This window comes from Bos indicus x Bos taurus, chromosome 23 (genome assembly GCF_003369695.1).
Source record: "Bos indicus x Bos taurus breed Angus x Brahman F1 hybrid chromosome 23, Bos_hybrid_MaternalHap_v2.0, whole genome shotgun sequence".
NCBI classification, from domain to species: domain Eukaryota; kingdom Metazoa; phylum Chordata; class Mammalia; order Artiodactyla; family Bovidae; genus Bos; species Bos indicus x Bos taurus.
The window spans coordinates 16,487,115-16,507,327 of NC_040098.1; the positions used below are offsets into that span (position 1 = coordinate 16,487,115).

General features: G+C 58.3%; 1 protein-coding gene across 5 annotated transcripts in view; it reads left to right on the top strand.

Annotated features, from left to right (window-relative positions):
- The window catches only part of FOXP4 (forkhead box P4), a 50,699-nt gene that overhangs the window by 28,447 nt on the left and 2,039 nt on the right, over positions 1 to 20,213 (top strand). For 2 of the 5 annotated variants that reach the window (XM_027524297.1, XM_027524298.1), the window contains exons 3-16: positions 1,139 to 1,234; positions 7,761 to 7,883; positions 8,418 to 8,504; positions 10,064 to 10,211; positions 10,344 to 10,557; positions 10,801 to 10,905; positions 11,654 to 11,741; positions 12,834 to 12,917; positions 13,014 to 13,221; positions 13,312 to 13,388; positions 14,134 to 14,235; positions 17,845 to 17,966; positions 19,356 to 19,422; positions 19,786 to 19,955. In XM_027524297.1, coding sequence (XP_027380098.1) covers positions 1,139 to 1,234; positions 7,761 to 7,883; positions 8,418 to 8,504; positions 10,064 to 10,211; positions 10,344 to 10,557; positions 10,801 to 10,905; positions 11,654 to 11,741; positions 12,834 to 12,917; positions 13,014 to 13,221; positions 13,312 to 13,388; positions 14,134 to 14,235; positions 17,845 to 17,966; positions 19,356 to 19,422; positions 19,786 to 19,955 — 1,691 coding nt within the window. The remainder of the gene's footprint in view (positions 1 to 1,138; positions 1,235 to 7,760; positions 7,884 to 8,417; positions 8,505 to 10,063; positions 10,212 to 10,343; positions 10,558 to 10,800; positions 10,906 to 11,653; positions 11,742 to 12,833; positions 12,918 to 13,013; positions 13,222 to 13,311; positions 13,389 to 14,133; positions 14,236 to 17,844; positions 17,967 to 19,355; positions 19,423 to 19,785; positions 19,956 to 20,213) is intronic. The other 3 variants (XM_027524301.1, XM_027524299.1, XM_027524302.1) reach the window with 3 other exon arrangements.

Genomic DNA, 20,213 nt, shown 5'->3' on the forward strand with positions numbered 1-20,213 from the left:
TGGAGTGGGAGGGGGTGTGGGTGAGGAGCAGGGATGGAGGGCTTGGCAGACCTTACAGAGAACTTCCTGGGCCCTCCATTCCTGCCAGACCTCTCCTACCCAACTTCCCACTCACTGCCCATCTGCCCACCTCCCCTACCCACTGACTGGCCAGAGATGCTCCTCCTGCAAACTCCATGCACTTCCCATTCCCATGATCCTACCACCTCAGGTCCATCTTGGCCTCACTGATAGTTCACACTCCCTTCAGGATTTAGTTCAATTCCCCAAGTGCCATGATGTCCTGGGCCTAGACCCCCCTGGACTCGTAAAGCCATGCAATGCTCAGACCTTCATCCACCGAACTGTGTGCTCTGACTTCAAGTGGATGATATTCCCATGAGCCCTCAGACTGACTACCTATCACCCAGTAAGACAGATGGCTTGGGAGCCAGGCTTCTTGGCCTCAAATCCTAGCTCTGATGCTTCTGAGTTATGTGATCTTAGGCATATTACTTAACTTCCTGGAGACTCAGTTTTCTTATCTGCAAAATGGGTCTGATAATCCCTACCTCACACCTTCCCAGGAGAGGATCAAATGAGATCGTCCCTGTTAAGTACCTGACACGTACATAGTAGATGCTCAACAAATAATCTCTGTTGTTAATGTTAATATTTTCTCCTGGATCATTGTTTGACTGCCCACCCTTCTGTTTGCTCCCCCATTGACATGTGTGTTATGTGCTCGGTCATGTCCAACTCTTTGGGACCACATGGGCTGCCCTCCAGGCCCTTCTGTCCATGGAATTTTCCAGGCAATACTGGAAAATACTGGAGTGGGTTACCATTTGCTACTCCAGAGGATCTTCACAATCCAGGGATTGTACCCATGTTTCCTGCATTGGCAGGCGGATTCTTTACCACTGCCCCATTGAGTCCCAACAGTTCCAGAGTGAGTCCCTGGAGTGAGTCCAGGCTCGGATCCCCAAAGCCTGGTGGCTTCTCTCAATGACTCCTAGCTTTATCCACAAGCCCAGGTGGACCCCGTGACCCACTCACTCATTCCCACCACCTTCCACGTGAACCTGACCTCCTCCCCTTCATTCTCTCCAAAAGTCCCTTAGAGCCGCTGGAGCACTGATGCGCCCCTGTCTTGCAGGCTCTCCAGGTGGCCCGGCAGTTCCTGCTGCAGCAGGCCTCGGGCCTCAGCTCCCCAGGGAACAACGACAGCAAACAGTCGGCCTCCGCTGTGCAGGTGAGGAGGACACTGGCTGGTTGGGGTAGACCGGGCACCAAGGGAGGGGAGGACCCGCCGGAGAAGCGCTCTGGCCCATCCCCAGTGCCAGAGAGCGGGCAGGGGCAGCTTCCCAGCGGGAGCCACAGTCACTGCCGGGTGGGTGGAGAAACGCTGCCCTCCCATCTGCACCTGACCGCCAGGCCTTCCCCCCAAGCCGAGTCGCTCAGAGTCTGAGTCTGACTCAGCCCTCCTCGTCTGCACCTCTCTGCCCACCGCCTCTGGTCTCTTCCCAGCACTTCTGGGTCACTCAGTCCGTCCCTCTCCCCTCCACTCCCCAGCTCTCACTCGATGAGGCCACCGCGCCCAGTCCTCCCCCACCTCTTCTCTCACCAACCCTCTGTCTCCCCACGTTTCCTGTCTCTTGATGTCTCTCTGTCTCTTTTGTTTTCCTTTGCACAATCTGCCCTTTTTTCCCCCTCTCCCTTCCCCCCAGTGTGCCGGCCCATCTGGCCGGCTGGGGGAGGGGAGATGGGGTGGGGGGCGGGGGTAAGCCAGGCCTTCTGTTTACCTTTTGTGTCACAAAGAACTTGGGAGAATTACAGTCTGAGTCGGGGTGGGTCACAGCTCCGTGGGTAGCCCACCCCCCTCCCCATTGCCTGGCCCAGCCACCAAGCTTCCTCGCTCTCCCCACCCCTCTCTGCAGGGAGAGGGGGGGTACTCTGAATTGGGGAGAGGATTAAGCGGGGCTTTGAAAGGAAGTTTATCTAAGGGAGGAAGGGTGAGCAAAGCTGGAGCCTTGGGGGGTGGGGTGCTGAGGGAAGGAAGTGGGGACAAGAGGGCAGGGCAGGGATGGGGAACTGGGTGCCTGGACAAGGACCCAGGCCTGGGTTTTGTCCTGGGGCTCTGAACGCAGATCTGTGTTTTATGTAAGTGCGGTCAAGAAGTTAAAGGTGCCAGACAGTGGCCCTCTTCTAAAAGCCTCCAATCCAATGAGACATCTTTCAGGGGGAGGAGCCTGGCACAGAGGGGTAGTGGCCTGGGTGGGGGAGGGGAGGACAGAATTCGGAGAGCTAATGGGATTGAGGTATAAAGTTCTCATGTCTCCTGTAGTGTCAGGACTGGGTCTGTTTAAACTAGGGAACTCACCCTCCCCACCTCCACCCCCCTCACCCCCCCACCCCCGCCATCTGCCTGCAATGCAAGAGACCTGGGTTCAACCCCTGGATCAAGAAGATCCCCTGGAGAAGGGAGTGGCTACCCACACCAGTATTCTTGCCTGGAGAATCCCCTGGACAGAGAAGCCTCATGGGCTCTAATCCATGGGATTGCAAAGAGTTGGACACAACCAAGTGACTAACACTTTCACTCTCCACCCCCACCCCACCCCCATATACTCCCTGGGTCTGAAGTGGCCCTCAGGCTACTGTGCTGAGTCTGTTCTGAGTTTTCTACCCTAGGCCCAGCCTACTGCTTTTAGAATAGCTTGCATGCTCAGTCATGTCCGACTCTTTGCTACCCCATGGACTGTAGCCCGCCAAGCTCCTCTGTCCAAGGGATTTTTCAAGCAAGAACACTGGAGTGGGTTGCCATTTCCTCCTCCAGGGGCTCTTCCCAACTTAGAGATCTGAACCCAGGTCTCCTGTGGCTCCTGCATTTGCAAGTGGAGTCTTTCCCGCTGTGCCACCTGGGAAGCCCCTGGTCCAGCCAGCACCACCTTCTAAAATCAGGGAGGAGTCAGCTGGGGAACGGTTGCAATGTTCCCCAATCCAGAGAGGGTCTGTTGACCCAGTGAGAGGAAGGAGCTGGATGGTAGTTGGAAGGACCGAGGTCAGGCATCAAGAAGGATTTTGTGGCTGGGTATGAGGGGTAGGGTCTGAAATACTTGAGAAAAGAAGGGACTCTGTGGAATCCTCCTTAGGAAACCACCCCCACCACCAACAATGACAGGTCACTCAACAAACAGTACCTCCTAAACTGACCACATTTGCACGGTGCTTACCATGGGGCAGACACTAGGTGGTTTACAGATATCATCCCATTTTATCTTCACCATCCTAGGAGATAGACGCTGTTATTAGCTCCGTTTTGCAGATGAAGCCACTCAGGCCCAGAGAGGTTAAGAAACATGATCAAAGACACACAGCTAACAAGAGGCCAAGCCAGGATTTGAACCCAAACAACTAGCTCCAGAACACACTCTTTCCTGCCTACATTGTGATGTTGTCCCGTGCTTAGCACAGTAGTGAACCACAGTCCCCAGTACAGAGGCCTGGCCTGATGGTTCTCTGGGCTCCGGGAGATGGGGGTTCTTAGGGCCATGTCTGAACTTCTCCAGGAGCCTGGGGTCCCAGCCAGTGACCCTCCTCCTCCAACCCTGGACACCCTCCTTACCTCCCCTCCCCATGCTCAGTTCAGTTTTCAAGGAAGTGGGGCTTCTGACCCCAAGTGAGGTCCAGGGCCTGGAAACAGCTTTTCTGTGATCTCATGGCTGGTAGGAGGACCCGGGAGAGTGCATTATGTCAATCTGGAGTTTGAATGAGGTGAGTCAGGCAGCTCAGTGGCAGCCGCTTTCCCAGTAGTCCTCAACTCAAGGCAGGATCGCCTGCCCGCTCACCCCCCAGCTGTGTTCACCTCCCCTCTCTCTCAGAGCCAGCTTCACAAGAGTTTCTAATGCCAGATTAGGTCTCCAGCTCCAGCCTGGAGATTGCCTGGTTTGGGCCTGGGTCCCAGGCAGGGAGAGTCACTCACAGAAGGCAGTACAGGTAGCTAGGAGTTTTCTTCAGAAGGGTGGTTGGGGCAGCCCCTTAGCTAAGCCAGCCACTGTCTCATCTTCTCAGCCCCCTTGCCATTCCTTGAAGTTCTTGGTGTCTCACCACGACCTTTCTTGCTGTAGCTCCAGCCACGACTGAGGACTACTCTCTGGTTATTCTCAAGGGTTATTTACAACCTTGGCCTAGTCTCCCCACTCACCCATTTAAAAGAGGTTGAGTTTGGGTCCTTGATTCTGGCACCAAATTGTATCCATTTCAGCCTCCAAATGGGCCTCTTCTGTGTCAGGTGCCATCTCTGCTCCTCCCAGCCCAGCATCCCGTATGCATGGTGGTTGGAGGGCCCCGAGCCTAAGCAGGGTCGCTGAGGGCGGGGCTGGAGGCAGCTGGCGGCATTTTGCCCGGGGCTCACACTGCCAGGGCTTTTGTAAGCATTTAGCTGCCCTGGCCGCCCTCCAGATGGTGACTCACGGGCCTCGCCGAGCTGACTCGCTGACGGTGCCCATCCTGACACATCCCAGCCTGGAGAGGGGGGTCACTGGGGACACCAGGGGAGCTCCAGTTCAGTTCTCAGAACCCCCAAGGGGCGGGAAGGGAAGGGATGGGTTCAGGCGGTCTAGGAGATCGGCAGGCAGCAGCCGCCTCACTGACCTTTCTTGACCCTGCTGAGCCACCTTAGAGACAAGTACACACAAGGTAATCCATCCAGATTGCTGCAGCCACCTCTCCAGCCAGCTGCTCGGCCAGTTGGCAGGAACAGCAGAGGCTGGGGAGGACTTCCAAGGTCATCTCTTCCATTCCCCTGCCTCCAAGTAGGAAAGCCCCAAGGAAGGAAATGCCGCATCCTTTCCTGCAGGCCACTTGCAGTGACTCACAGCCCTGGTGCCTGGAAAGACCTCCCGGGTGTCTGGGCTCAGTGTTCCTGGCCAGAGCTCTGGCCATCTGCTCTAGGTCAGTCCCCACAGCCACGAGCATGGGAGGGCCAGACTCTGGTCTCAAGTGACCCTTACCGTGTAATGCCCCTGGGGCCCAAGTGCTGGGGTGCACTCGTGGAGGAGTCGGGGCACAGAGGGAAAATGGAATATCCAGAGGGTTTTCAAAAGTAATTGTCTTTACGTTTGTGTAGAGTTTCATGACACACAAATAACTTCCACTTACCCCTTTTCCCATTGTCCCTCTAGGCCTCGGTTTTCTCATCTATAAAATGATGACCATGATGGTGCCCTCTTCCCAGGGTGGCTGTGAAAATTCAGGGAGTTGATGCACATACAGAGCTTAGCCTGGTACATTATCAGTTGCCAACAACTTCCTGTTGAGTAGTCCTGTGAAGCAGGGAAGCAGGCCTGCCCGACCCCAGTTAGCGGATGCAGAAAGGGAAGCTTAAGGGACTTCAAAGGACAGTCAGTGTCAGGGACGAGAACCTGGGTCACCTGACTCAGGAATCCACGACTGAGCTCATCACTACCTTGTTGGGGGGCCCAGCAAAGGATACAGGCTGGCTCTGCAAGGCGGGCTGGGCCTGTGCCGTGGTCTGCCCCCTACCGCAGGCCCCTCCGAGGTGGGGACCAGAACAGCCCTGCAGCCTGACTTTTCCCCGTCTTCCCCAGTGACAGCTATAAAGAGGGAGGTTGGGCTTTGGAATCTCCAACCTCTTTGACCCCTTCAGTTCTCTGGATGGTTCCATTTCCGCTCACTCTCCCAGCCCTTCTCAAGAGCTGCTCAGGTTAGGCAGGCAGTGCAGGACCTGGGCACAGTGGGAACTATGGAGCGCACAGACCTGGGCATGAATTCCAACCCTAACCCTAATTCACCCGGTGTGACCATGGCTAAAAAGCAAGGTGCCCCTTCCAGGGATGTTTGCATGGAGATGGCTGGGGTAGAGGAGGGGAGTCCAGGGCTGCGGCTTGGCCACTGCCTATGGGGTGGGGGCGGTGAGACTTGCTGGTGTCCCTCAGTCCCCTGCATGTCCCCCCTCTGCCTGGGGATAACCTCACTGGTGGCTTCAGGCTGAGCCCAGCCCCTGCCAGGGATCCTGAGTGGAACCTCCTCCTCCTCTTCTGCCATACCCATGAAGCTGGGGAAAGGTGAAAGGGCCCAGGAGCCCTCTGGGGACATAACCTGTCTTGTCCTAACCAGGACAAGTCTCTGCAGGACGCTCCTCCTGGACTAGGCCACTGGCTCCTCTCCCTCCCCGCCCCAAAGTTGATCTGCAAGGGAAGGTACCTCAGCTCGGGGAAGCATAAACTTACATCGAGTGCCTGTGGTGTGCCAGCTCTGCTGGGGCTGTTCTGGGGCTGGAGAGTAAGGCAGGAGATCAGAGTCTTGACCACGTAGGCCTTGAAGACTGATGAGGGGTGGCCAATGGGCTGGTCAGGACACCTCTCCTGCTAAAGCAGGGCAACAAGACAGTGTTGCCACTTGGACTACCTTGGCTATGAATGCCCAGCTTGGGGATTTCAGGGGAGGCGGGAACTGGGGGAAAGAATAATGGTACTGCTTTTCCCTGAACCTTCTGCCTGGAGCTGGATTCTCTGGGCCTCTTAGAGAGGCCTCACCCAGGGCGGGGGACAGAAAGCTGCCCTGTTTTGAGAACCATGCATGTTCCAGCAGGATGGAGGCATCTCTTGCAGTCCGATCCCTGTTTTATGGGAGATTCTGGGGACGGCCAGTGACTTGCCAGGAGGTCACATGGCAAGTTCAGTGCCCAGAAGGAGCAGTGGTCTGCCTCCCTGTGCTCCTGCCTGGTATTTCCACCCCACTTGGACCTCTGGATTTCCATCCACTCACCCAGGATGGCACTACCGTGCTCCCTGGGCATCAGCTCCAGGCCATTGCATGTGCCGTCTAGGCAGATGGGCTGGAGTACATGACATGGATGTGAGCTGGGCCAAAGTCCAGATCCTAGCACCATGTGGGCATTTTGATACCTTCCTGTGGCTGCAGGCTGCCCTCCTAGCCAGGCCCACCTTGTGGGTCCTGTTATCAGAACACACTGAGTAGCAGTTGGCAGTGGCTACATGCCGCCCCTCCCCATCACTTGGTGGTGGAGGGTGGAAATCCTGCAAAGCATCGATTCTACTGACCAGTGTCACTAGGTTCTAATCTTCCCACACCAAGAACTGCATATAAGAGCTTCCCTGGTGGTGGCTCAGATGGTAAAGGATTCACTTGCAATGCGGGAGACCTGGGTTCAATCCCTGGGTTGGAAAGATCCCCTGGAGGAGGGGCATGGCAACCCACTCCAGTATTCTTGCCTGGAGAATCCCCATGGACAGAAGAGCCTGGCGGGCTACAGTCCCGGAGGTTGCAAAGAGTTGGACACAACTGAGCAACTAAGCACAGCGCATCTGCAGGCTCTGTTCTAAGTATTAGGTCCTTAACCCCTGTGATGACCTTAAGAGGCAGGCACTGTCGCTACTTCCGAGACTGTCGCTATTTCAGAGACAACAAAACCAAGAACAGGGACTTCGCTGGTGGTTCAGTGATTAAGACTCTGCAGTTCCACTGCAGCGGGCACGGGGTTCTATCCTTGGTTGGGGAAACTAAGATCCCATAGGTTCTATGGCCAAAAAATGTTTTGTTTTCTAAGAAAAAAACCAAGAATGAAGGAGGTAAGTCACTTGTCCGGAGACACGGCTAGCAGGTGGCAGAGCCAGAATGTGAACCCAAGGCTGCTCACTCCGCACCCACTCTGCCCTGCTGGGGGCGGGGCCCTGGGTGGGGGCCTCCGTGGGGCAGGGGTGGAGGTGAGCCGTCTGACCCAGCCCATCCCGCAGGTGCCCGTGTCGGTGGCCATGATGTCGCCCCAGATGCTCACCCCCCAGCAGATGCAGCAGATCCTGTCTCCCCCCCAGCTGCAGGCCTTGCTCCAGCAGCAGCAAGCGCTCATGATCCAGCAGGTGAGTCTGCCCCCGGGGCTGAGGGAAGGGCAGGGAGGGGAGGACGGGGTGTTCCAGCCTCCCTACTCCCACCCTGTTTACTAGCAACATCACCAAGAGCCACAGCAGTGGCGGAAACCAGAGAGACTGCTCAGGCCAGACTGACCTGCCTTCCTCCAGGACAGCTGGGGAGAGGTCAGAGGTCAGGCCTCTCCCACAGCAGACCCCCCACACCCTACACCCTCACAGCCTGCTGGCCCCACCTGTATCTCCAAACCCCAAGGGAGGGACAGAGACCATCCCCCACCTTTTCCTGACCTACTAAGGGAGAGGGAGGGCGCGGAGTGTGGGGGAACCTCCCCTTGCCCCTCTTGGTCCTGGCTCTATTCAGGGAAGAACCTCTCTCCACGCAGACTGCAGACCGGGGAGGGCAGGGCAGCCCTCCCTGCTGGGCCATCTGTCTCTCAGCAGCCCAGTCCTGAGAGGGCTGGTGCTGCCTTGGGGTCAGCAGTCCGGCCAATGCTAACCCCCTCCCGCCCTGCTATCCACCCCCAGCTGCAGGAATATTACAAGAAGCAGCAAGAACAGCTCCACCTCCAACTCCTCACCCAACAGCAGGCCGGGAAGCAGCAACCCAAAGAGGTGAGGGGCTTGGGCAGGGCGGGACATGCCCTTCAAAGGACACCTGCCCTTCACCCGCCACTTCAATCCCGTCCTGGCCGGAGGCTGGGCATCCCAGAGTGGTTGGGAGAGAATTGCTTTGTGGGAACAGTAGAAAAATCAGGAGAGGCTGGGGAGGGGGTTATGGGTGGGGGGGCGGGGGGTGGAGGCACATTCCTCTATCTCCCCTCAACCCCATTCAGTCCGCATCTCCTTGCCTCGTGTTGTGGGATGAGGAGAGCAGAAGCACCGAGCCCTGGGGTATCTGAGCACACACGTGTTGATGTGTGAGTGTCCTCATTCAGGACAGGCTGCCTAGTGGTCCTGCCCTCTTCCCGCCTCCTCATCTCAGTGACCCAGCACCTCAGCCCCCCAGGCCTGGTCCTGAGAATCTTTCAGTCCCTTTAGCTCTATTCCAACTCCTGTCACGTCCTGTAGCATCCTGTGCTGCCTCTCCAGGGTACCCCGCAGCCCCCATCACTCCCCCTCTCTGTGCCACAGTGCCTCCTAAGCTTCCACACCAGGCCCTGTACCACCCCCCACCCCCTGCCCCTGCCCCATGCCCCGCTTCTGCCACCCACATACAGCCATGTTCTGAGTTGCCTCTTCCCAGAAGCTGCCTTGCTGTCGCCCAGTCATTCCCTCCCAGCCTCAGCCTCCCCGTTGGAGGTGTTGTATTTGTCACATTCTCTGCATTGTCTCTAGAGTGGGTTTACTGAGAAGCCACCCGCCCTCATCCTCCCACCTCCAGGGTGGTGGGCCCAGCCATCCCTGCCTCCTAAGCACGCAGGACTTGCTTGGTTCCTGGGGCTTTAGAAAAGACTTACTGACAGACTGACTCGCCAATGCTTGCATGAAGTACTGAATCGGGGGGCAGGGGCGCTGGTAGGGAGATCAGGGGCCAGGGGCAGGGAAGAGAGAGCCAGCAAGAGCAGAACGAGCAAGTGCGGGCGGGCGCCGGGCACCTGGGCAGTAGCGATGTGTCTGTTCCCCTGTCTGGTGACCTGTCAATGCTGATCTGTTAAAGTCCCATCAGACTCCTGGATTCTCTGTATCTAAGAAGCAAGAGAGGAGAGGAGCTGGAGGGGAGAAGGCCCCCTCCTCAGAGCAGAAGGGGGGCACCCCGGGCATGTGGGAAGGGTGCCCGCCAAGCAGGAGTGGCCCCCCGAGTCTGACAGGCTCATCCATCATTGTGATGAGAGCCCCCTGCCCCCCCAAGGCGAGCACAGCTGTGGTGCGGGAGCTGAAGCCGCAGAAGGAGGGAGGCGGGAGCAGGGAGGGCGTCGTGCTGCGTGTCTGGGTCTGGCTGTGTGTGTGTGTTTGCGCGCCTGCGTGCGTGCGTGCAGGCGTGTTTACCGCGAGGCGGCATGCAGCCCTATGGAAGCTGGGCCGGGAGCAGGGAGGCTGCAGCGGCGGACGCCACCACGACAGCTCCAGGGGCCGACAGGCCCTGGGAGGGGGTGGCTGCGGGATGGGGGCCAGATGGCACACCCGAGGCTGAGGGGACCCCTCTCTGCCCGCCCCCGCGGGCCCCCCACCAGGCCCTGGGGAACAAGCAGCTGGCCTTTCAGCAGCAGCTCCTGCAGATGCAACAGTTGCAGCAGCAGCACCTGCTCAACCTACAGAGACAGGGGCTGGTCAGCCTGCAGCCCAGCCAAGCCTCGGGGCCCCTGCAGACCCTCCCGCAAGGTGAGTGCCCAGCCCCCACCCAGCCCCAACCCCACCGCCCTCACTTGCCCCCAAGGGCTCCCAGGAGCCAGCTGCAGCAGGGGGCCGCCTGTGTTCCTGGGGCCCCACCAGCCTCCCCTCTCTGCCTCGCAGCAGCTGTGTGCCCCACGGACCTGCCCCAGCTGTGGAAGGGCGAGGGTGCCCCCGGGCAGCCCGCCGAGGACAGCGTCAAGCAGGAGGGGCTGGACCTCACCGGCACGGCCACCACCGCTACCTCGTTCGCCGCCCCCCCCAAAGTCTCACCCCCCCTCTCCCACCACACCCTGCCCAACGGACAGCCCACTGTGCTCACACCTCGGAGAGACAGGTATGGGGCTCGGGCCGGGAGGAGGCACTGCACACCTGCCTGGGGGCTGGCCTTGACCCCAAGGGCTGCCATAGTGGGGGCTGGGGGTTTACTTCTCCCGGGGCACACAAAACTGTGCTCAGCCTGTGGGGAACCTGTATTAGGGACTGAAACCTCATCCGTAGGGGAGCTGGGACTGCGCAGGACCCCAGGCTGCTGGGGTGTTCAGGGTCCCTGATCCCTCTCTCCCTCCTGTTCTTGCAGTTCCTCCCACGAGGAGACGCCTGGCTCCCACCCCCTGTACGGACACGGAGAGTGCAAGTGGCCAGGCTGTGAGACCCTGTGTGAAGACCTGGGCCAGTTTATCAAGTAGGTGTCACCACCCCTCTCCTTTGTCCCCCTAGCCTGCCACCCAACTTGGCCAAGTGTCCTGTGTCCTCACCCCGGGGCAGGGGGGGGGGCACCTCGTTCCTTCTCTGCACCATCAACTCCCTCATCGCTCCTACCCACCACCCCCCCACCCCCCCTGCCCCGCCCCGCCACAATCTGTGTTCCTGGTCCGGCAGCCTCCCCTCCCTGTCCCCTGTTCCCAGTCCCCAGTCGCCAGGCAGCTGAAGGCCAGTAGGGTGGGGGTGTGAGGAGGAAGAGAGACCTTCTCCCACCGCCCTCCCCGGCTTCCCCCAGGCCCAGCCCCAAGAGTGACGGCCTAGAGACGGCCTCCGGGCCTGGCGGACAGGCGGCTGGCAGCAGGCGGCCAGCTGCCACAGCCGTGCCAGGCTCTGTCACTGACTGATTAACTCCGCTGTCTCCCAGACCCTTGCAGCATCAGGGTCAAACAAATTGTTTTCACGCTTCGTCAGAGGTTTACTTAATTAGTTCATTTGCAATTAGATCTCTCTGTAGCTGGGATTTTAGCAAAGACATCAAAGGAGGCTGACGAGAAGGCGGCTTCCTCCGTGGCCCTGTTTTTTTTTTTTGTCTGGCTCCCTTCTTTGTATGTCATGGTCTGTCTGCTCTCCAGGCTGTGGGCGGGATTAGAGGAGGGGAGGGGAGGGTGGTGACAGCAGGGCGACCAGGGCCAACTTTCTCTTGTCCGCCCCCTCCTCCCCACCGGAAGACACCTCAACACAGAACACGCTCTGGACGACCGGAGCACGGCCCAGTGCCGTGTGCAGATGCAGGTGGTGCAGCAGCTGGAGATCCAGGTGTGGCCCCAGGCTGTGGGGGCAGGGCGCGGGGGGGCTTCTGCAAGGGTCATCTTAGGCTCTCAAGGTCTGTGAACACAGCTGGATTCTGAGGCGGGAGCCAGGGTTGGGGGCCACTCTGCTGGGAGGTCCCAAAGAGACGCATACTAATAAAAACAACAAAAATAAACAGGAATAGCTAACATATTCAGTACCTGTTTGTGCTATGCTAAACATCTAGGTGACTCAAGGAATCCTCTGAATGACCTTATATGATGGGTACTATTATTATGCCCGCTTTGTGTGTGCGCAGTCGTGACCAACTCTCTGCAACCCCATGGACTGTAGGCCACCAGAGTCCTGGCCCATGGAATTTTCCAGGCAAGAATAGTGGAGTGGGTAGCCATTTCCTACTCCAGGGCATCTTCCCAACTCAGGGATCAAACCTGTGTCCCTTTGCGTTTGCTGCGTTGGCAGGCAGATTCTTTACCAGTGCGCCACCTGGGAAGATGCTATGCCCACTTTACAGACATAAACAGAGGCACACAGAGGTGCAGCCTCTGGTCACTCAGCCAGTGGGTAGCAGAGCTGGGATTAGAACCAGAGCAGTCTGGCTCCAGAGTCCACGCTCTACAGCCTGGAATACTTCGGAGGCTACTCGGGACAGTCCCTGAAGCAGCCAACCAATGTTTACCCACTGCCTTCCAGTACCCAGCAGAGCACCTTGGCGTGAGAGGGTGGTTGTGAAAGATCCGTTGAATTTATGAATAGGGGTGAATGAATCATCCGTCCATTCCTGTATCCCCATTCAGTGTGTGAGGGCACTCACACACAAGTGCCGCTGAACTTCAGCCACGGCCTCTGCCCTTGACGGGGAGAAAAGGCGTGTGCTGTTGGGGAGCAGTGGGCACTGACGGGCAGTGGCTGTGCTGGGCTCCAGGCCGGGGACACAGAGTCAGGATAAGTGGGGAGGGTTTCACGGAGCAGGAGACGGAGGGAGACACCAGGGGGCAGGGATGAGAGGTGCTGGAGATGGGGGTTTGGGATGTGGAAGGGGAAGAGGGCCCGGCTGCCCCTAGCACAGGTCCCCGCTCACCGCCGGCCTCTCCACAGCTCGCCAAGGAGAGCGAGCGGCTGCAGGCCATGATGACCCATCTGCACATGCGGCCCTCGGAACCCAAGCCCTTCAGCCAGCCAGTGAGTGACTCTCCCCTCCCTGCGGCTCTCAGAACCGCACGCCCCCGGCCCCTCACTGGGGGCCCCCGGCTCAGCACCCTGCCCCGTTGCTCACAGCTGAACCCAGTCCCCGGCTCCTCCTCATTCTCCAAGGTGACCGTCTCCGCAGCTGACTCGTTCCCAGACGGCCTCGCGCACCCCCCCACCTCGGCCGCCGCCCCCGTCACCCCGCTGAGGCCCCCCGGCCTGGGCTCCGCGTCCCTGCACAGCGGGGGCCCCGCCCGGCGGAGGAGCAGCGACAAGTTCTGCTCTCCCATCTCCTCAGGTAAGGGCCGCCGTGGGGAGGCGCGTCTTCCGCCACAGCCGGAGCCCCCGCTTCCGGTTACCTCCTCATGCCCTGCCTGTCTCCCCCCAGAGCTGGCCCAGAACCATGAGTTCTACAAAAACGCTGACGTCCGGCCGCCCTTCACCTACGCCTCCCTGATCCGCCAGGTGAGCCAGCCGTGGGGAGGCACAGGGAGTGGGTGGAGGGCAGTACACTGGCTGCGCACCTCCCTCAGGGTCCCGGCCCCCAGGGGATCCTGGGAGCAGAGAGCATCACGGGAGTCCCGTCCCGCTCGCACCCGCGATTTTCTCAACCAGTGGCCTCTCCCATGGGACCTCGGCTGATCCAGCCTGCTGGTCAGGTGGACCTGTCTCTGAGAGCACACTCGCTGTTTTTTGCTGCTCATACCCACCGTGTCATCCATTCTCTCTTTTCCACATACAGGTTACTCCCTTGAGACTACTTTTTAGTAGACTTACGGTCACTAATCTGTCTCCTTTTCTCTGTCTTTCTCATACACACACTCCATCTCATGCTTGGGGTGCCCTTTGCCAAAACCAGGATAAATTCCAAATGGCCTGCTCTACTTTCTCTCAAGAATGCTGCTTTCCTTCCCAGTTGAGGGCAGGGGCTGTTTGAGCCATGTTCTCTCCAGCAGAAATTCACACGCTCCTCCAACAAGAGCATGGCCCTTGAGACCTGTGTCCCCTTTAGCCTCTGGTTGGACTGCAACCAGCCTGCCCCTCTCAGGGGACCAGAGAGCACCCCCAGGCTTGTCCATGCGCTTCCTCTGTGGGTATCTTCTGCCCTCAGACGAGTTAAGGGCCCTAGAGGAGAGCTAGGGAGAGCACACAGGCCTGTGACCCTTGGAGGCCCAGACTGAGGGTCCCTGTACTTCTTCCTTGTCCACAGGCCATCCTGGAAACCCCCGACAGGCAGCTGACCTTGAACGAGATCTATAACTGGTTCACCAGGATGTTCGCCTATTTCCGCAGGAACACAGCCACCTGGAAGGTAAGGCATGCCCCTTCCTCCTCACCAGGGCCCTGGGCAACCTTGCACATTGCCACATCCCTTTGAAACCAAAGCTGGCTAACAGGCTCCTTGGAGAGGCAGTTCTATACAAAAGACTCAGCAGGCCCCAGGCTGGGCCCTGGGCCCCTCCACCCCCACCTCCACTTCTCTAGAGGGCCCCCCCTTGGCCCCAAAGACCCCAGCCCCCTGAAGTAGGGCCTCCAGGAGTCAGTAGTGCCCGAACCTGGTAGGGAGGCCTGGGTCCCATTCACAGGAGACCTTGAAGGTCCAGATTCCTTGCCAAAGTGCACACTCTGAAGCCTAGAATGGGTATGGGGGTTGGGGGGATGGGTGATTGCAGGCCTGGACGTGTGTGTAGACCGAAATCCTGGGCTGTACTGTGGGGCACAAACACAGACACTCATTCTCTCCCCAGCTCCGCCATCAGTGGCAGGAAGATAATTGTCTTCATTCAGTTAGTCATTTTAACACCTTCAGCTGTAGAGTTTTCCTGGGGGACCAGAAAGAGGCAAGGGAGGGACCCTAGAAAAATGGGGTGCAGAAACGTGAGCTGGGACACTAAGCTGTTTATTTTTCTAGAGCCAGCATGAGGGCGTGTGCGTCTGTCTGTCTGTCTGTCTGACGGGTGAAAGTATTACATTCTGTGCAGCAGGGTGGGAGCGGCTGAGGGGAAAGAAGGAACTGTCCGCGCCCTGTGGGAAAGGATGGATACCAGGGCCCAGTGTCGCAGGACCTGAATCGGATCCCTGGCTCTTGAGTCCCTCTGCTGGCCAGAGCAGAAGCTACAGTTAAGCAGCCTACCTCCCCTGGCCCACCAGGTTTCCACAAGTGTCACAGGGACCCCCCTCCCCACCAGTGATCAGGACAGGTAGGGTCTGTACAGAGCCCAGCCTTCTCTTCCTTGAGAGTGCTAAGTTCAGCAGGAGAGACTGCTTCGTGACCTTCTGTATCTCTATGCCCAATTCCCAGTGCTTGCCAAAGATGCAGCGAGGCTGGGACAGCTGCTCTGATTGGCTGTGAGTGATGTCATTTCCTGCCAACCACAGTCCTGCCCTCTCTCTGAGCCAGCAGGGCCTTCTGGGGGCCACCTGGTTCAGTCTCCAACCTGCAAGCCGGTTTGGATACCAGGTTTCATAAAGGACAGAGTCCTATACAAATGTCGGGATCATTACAGCTGTTATGTAACATTTGCTTTACTATATTAATCCGCTACCTTTAGGGGAATCAGTGTGGAGCCTCACTGCTACAGACAGCCTCCTTCTTGGGGGCCAAGTGCCTCTCACCCACCTATCCTCCTTTCCTGTCCTCTCTTAACTATATCACCTCTACAATCCCTCTTGAGGTCAGGAGGAGCTGGTTTAGGTGACTCCTTAAACCCCTCGATGACCATCAGGAAGCCACCCCTCCCATAGCTCAACCCCCTGGGCCTTCATACCAACCACCTTTGACTGGTGGCCCAGCCTTTGTCGTCTCAGCAGTGTGTCTCCCTCCGTGGAGGTCTTCACCCCTACCTCCCCTCGCCTCGTTTAGGTCCCAGCAAGAAGCCCACTCAGTGAGTGAGTCCCATTGAGCTGTGCTCTGCTGGTGCTTCTGCCACGTGTAGGGCAGCACCTGTGCCCTCCCTGTGGCACAGCAGAAACCATCTCAGCTTGTGGTCCACTCTGACTTTCAGGATTTTTGCCGCCAAGCTGCCACTCATGTCACTTGGGAAATGCACCCTGCGTACACACCCGACTCATCTGTTTCCTTTCCACCGGTTCGTCTGCTCCTTGAGGTCCCTCCTCTTCTCAACTATTTCAGCTTCCTCTCCTCCCTCCTCCTTTCCTTTCTCGGGCCCCCCAGCCTGGGATGCTGTCTGCCTCAGACCAGGGCAGAAGGGTCGGGAGCCGGTGTGGGCCAGGCCAGCTGCCGTTCATCCGGGGACAGAGCAGCCATCTGCCAAGCTGACGGTCCTTGCCGGCCCTCCCCCTGTGTCCGTCCCCTCCCAGGGCCCATGTTGTGGGCCAGTCCTTTTGTTTACGCAGCCCCCGCCAGACCCCTTAAATTGCCGTTAATGTTTCAGCGTAACGAATTAGTCTCTCATCACGAATCAGGCTTCGAAATGAGGGAAAAAAGCCCCGGTGAGGCCATCCTCGGAAATTGGGGTCATTCTCATTTGCAAAGCGGAGGATCGGAGCCCCGTAATGCGGGCAAATTTATTCCAAGGCAGGAGCCCCGGCGTGATTAGGCCCTTTGTAATTATCGCTCCAAGAGATTCCACTCCAGCCGCCCGCCTCCCTCGTGGATTAGCAAGCGAGTTGGAAAAATACACAGGATTTAATTAGAGGCAAATTAAAATTGGTAATGAAATCGGGCCAGTTGCAAGTGGCAAGAGTTGGAAGGGAGAGAGGGAGAGGGGATCTCCAGGGGCACGGGCTGCCCGCCCAGCCTGCTTTCTTCCCCGTTTAGAAATGTAAAGAGAAGACAAGTATGGAGATGAGGTGGGGGGAGGCTGGGGGGGACAGGTAACAGGGGCAGGGACGGCTGGGGGTGTGAAGCTGAAAGAGGAGAGCGGGGGACAGGAGTGAGGGACGTGGCGGGTGGTGGCGGATGGATTAGGGCCCTAGACCAGGCTCCCAGGGTGCAATTTGGGCCAAGCGCCCTGCCCCGACCCAAGTGTCCTACAAACCAGATGACCTCAATTCCTGAAGTTATCCTGCTGGGAGGAGGTGGGACTGCCAAGGTGACTTTTCTTCTTTTCCTTCCTTTTCCTGCTGTACAGCCACTAAACTCAGAGGCTCCTTTCTCCCAGCTTCTTTATGTTAACAAGCATGCAGTAGGCCCCTACTGTATACCTCGTGCTCTCGATAAGCTATGTGTTCTGAGCCAGAGGGCTTCTCTGGTGCCCCAGTGGTAAAGGATCCACCTGCCAATGCAGGAGACTGCATGTTCGATCTCTGGGTGGGGAAGATCCCCTGGAGAAGGAAATGGCAACCCACTCCAGTATTCTTAACTGGAAAATCCCATGAACCTGAGGAGCCTGGCAGGCAACAGTCCATGGGGGTCACACAACTGAGTGGCTAAACAATAACAGTCTAAGCCACAGCCCAGAGTCAAGGCTCCCATGCTCCAGGGGGATAGAGGAAGTTGCAGCAAGGCTTCCTGAGTTATTCCTAAGACTTTTGAAGCTTAATGGAGACTGTGTGTGTGCCTGAGCTACGATGTCCCAGGCTCACTGAGGGGCCAGGGCCTGAATGGGCTCTTGTGTTCTTCAGAAGCCCCAACGACTGCATGCATCTGCTTGATGATGGTGGGAAAATGGGTTATTGCTAACGAGGTGTCAGTCACCTGGTAGACAGAGTTTTCTAAAATGTGGTGGGGAGCAGACGATACAGCGGGCCGGCGGCAGCGAGGGATACCGGGGACCCCCGGCTCCAAGGGCGGAAAGGGGCCTTCCCTCCGCTCCGGCTGCGTCGTCTCCTCCTGCCCACCCGCTGCCGCTTGTCACTGGGCCGGGGAAGGTGCGACCTGAGAACCCTCCTGCCTGTGCTCCCCCGCATGGAGGAGGGGCCCCCTCTGAGCATCTGCTTCCTGTCCCTGTACCCCCAGAATGCAGTGCGACACAACCTCAGCCTGCACAAGTGCTTCGTGCGCGTGGAGAACGTCAAGGGTGCCGTGTGGACTGTGGACGAGCGGGAGTACCAGAAACGAAGACCGCCAAAGATGACGGGGTGCGTGGGCCACCCCCCATACCTCCCCAGGGCGCCTCCACGCACCAGAGCCTTCCTGCCGTGGGGGAGGGCGGGGAGAAATGAGGCCACAGGGGCCCAGGAGAGCCCGGAGTCTGGAAGTGACAGGTGATTCAGGGAGAGGACATTTCAGTCTTCTGCTTCTGACCAAGGGAGGAGCTGAGAGGAACCGGGGATCAGGGTGTGGGCAGGTGGCGACCAGCGTGGCCATTGACAAAGGGGCTGCCATCCCCAGAGCTACTCTTGTCACAAGATGAGCCAAACCTGTGAGATCCCTGGGCCCCACTTCTTCATTTTTTACAGGGAGAGGAGGCCCAGAGAGAGCAAGGGGCTGGAAGGCAGTCGCCCAGCAGATCCCTGGCAGAGCTGGGTCTCTGATCTCTCCCACGTAGCGCTCTGAGTGGAGACTGAGGAGCCTGGGAGAGGGTCAGAGCCTGCTCTTTCAGCTTCCCTTCCAGCACCGCCACCTTCCACCCCAGACATCTCACGTGGGCCTGCCTGTGCTTCTTGGGCCAGAGGCCTATGGGGAGGCAGAGAGAGGTGTGAAGCAAGTTAGATATATATCTGTGGGTGCCTGTACCCCTCAAAGATTTCTTCTCCCAGGCAAGAGCCTCTTTACCTTCAGGCGGAAGTGGGGGCTGGGGCAGGGTTGGGATTCAAAAATGAACCACACCCCTTCTGAGTGCCCTCACGTGCCAGTCCCAACACTTGAAATCTTTATGTCCCATTTTCACCCTGGAATCAGAAGACCTAGGCTCTAATTATACCTCTATTTCTCCCCAGCTCTGTGACACTGGGCCAGTTTCTTAACCTCTCTGAGACACTCTAAACTGGGGGTAGTCACTGTGGAAGGATGGCCTTAAGCCATTGCTTTTCCTGACCCAACTCTTGGAGCACTTTTTTGTATAGAAAAGCCTGTGGTGTAGAGCATGTGGGGACAGGCTGAGCACACAGCATACTAGATGTCCCCAAATTCAGGATGGCAGGAAAGTGGATTTTACAGAAAGGGGTCTGTGGAGGCTATCACTCAGACCTTGTCGGACAGCAGGAAATCTAAACTGAGGAGAAAAGCTACTGGGCTGCCTGGCATGGAGAAAGACAGGGAAGAATCTCTGTCCCACTCATCAGCTCGGAGGCTCTGGGCGTGTTCCAGGGTCCCTAGGAGCCCGGGCAGCTCTCCTGTGAAGGCGGCTCTTGGTTCCTGCTGCTTCAGGTCAGCAGGAGGGCTGAACAAGATGGGCACGGCCGACTATGACCTCCAGGATAGTGAACGGGACCTCCCCTGGCACAGAGCAGGCCCTCAGTTAGGGTCAAGGCCTGAGTGAGGAGTAAGCCAATGAATGAAGCAGACATGCCTTCTCTCTCCTCCAGGAGCCCTACCTTGGTGAAGAACATGATCTCGGGCCTCAGTTACGGAACACTTAACGCCAGCTACCAGGTAGTGGACTGGTCCCCAACCAGTGCCCTCCAGCCCCGTCACCTTCCCTCCAGCTTGCTGGCCTCAGAAGAGAGCCTCCCCCATCCTCTCTGGCAGAGACATGGGGCACAGGGCAGGGAGGTTGGCATAGATAGGCAATGGAGTCTCCTGCCCTGGCTTGTCCCTGTGTTGCGGGGGGGGTCCTCTGTCTCCCTGGAGGGTAATACGTCAAGCCCGGGTTCTCCGCAAAGCTGAGAGGCAGGTCAGGGTCAGAGGTAGGAGCACCGGAGATCTGCCAGGGCGCAGATCTCCCAAGGGCTGGGGAAGGGACATCACCTGACCAGGTGGAGCCCACTGACGGGCCTCCACTTCTGTACCCTCCAGGCTGCCCTGGCCGAGAGCAGTTTTCCCCTCCTCAACAGCCCCGGCATGCTGAACCCTGGCTCCGCCAGCAGCCTCCTGCCCCTCGGCCACGACGACGCGGGTGCCCCCGTGGAGCCGCTGCCTAGCAACGGCAGCAGCAGCCCGCCTCGCCTCTCCCCACCCCAGTACAGGTGAGGCTGCGGCGCGGACCCCAACCCACCCCAGTGCCCCCCCAAACCTTGGGAAGGTGTGATCTTGTTCCTCTGCAGCTGGGATCCCCATCTTGTCGCCTCTGGTCCAGCTCTTCCCAGGACCAGTGGCCCCACGCTCTCCTCATGACTCCCCACCCCCATCCTCTTTTTTATTTCCTTCCCTCCTCCATCCTTTCTCATCTCCCTTCCTCTCTCCTTCTCAACCAAGGACCGTCTCTGTCCATCCCGACACCTCCT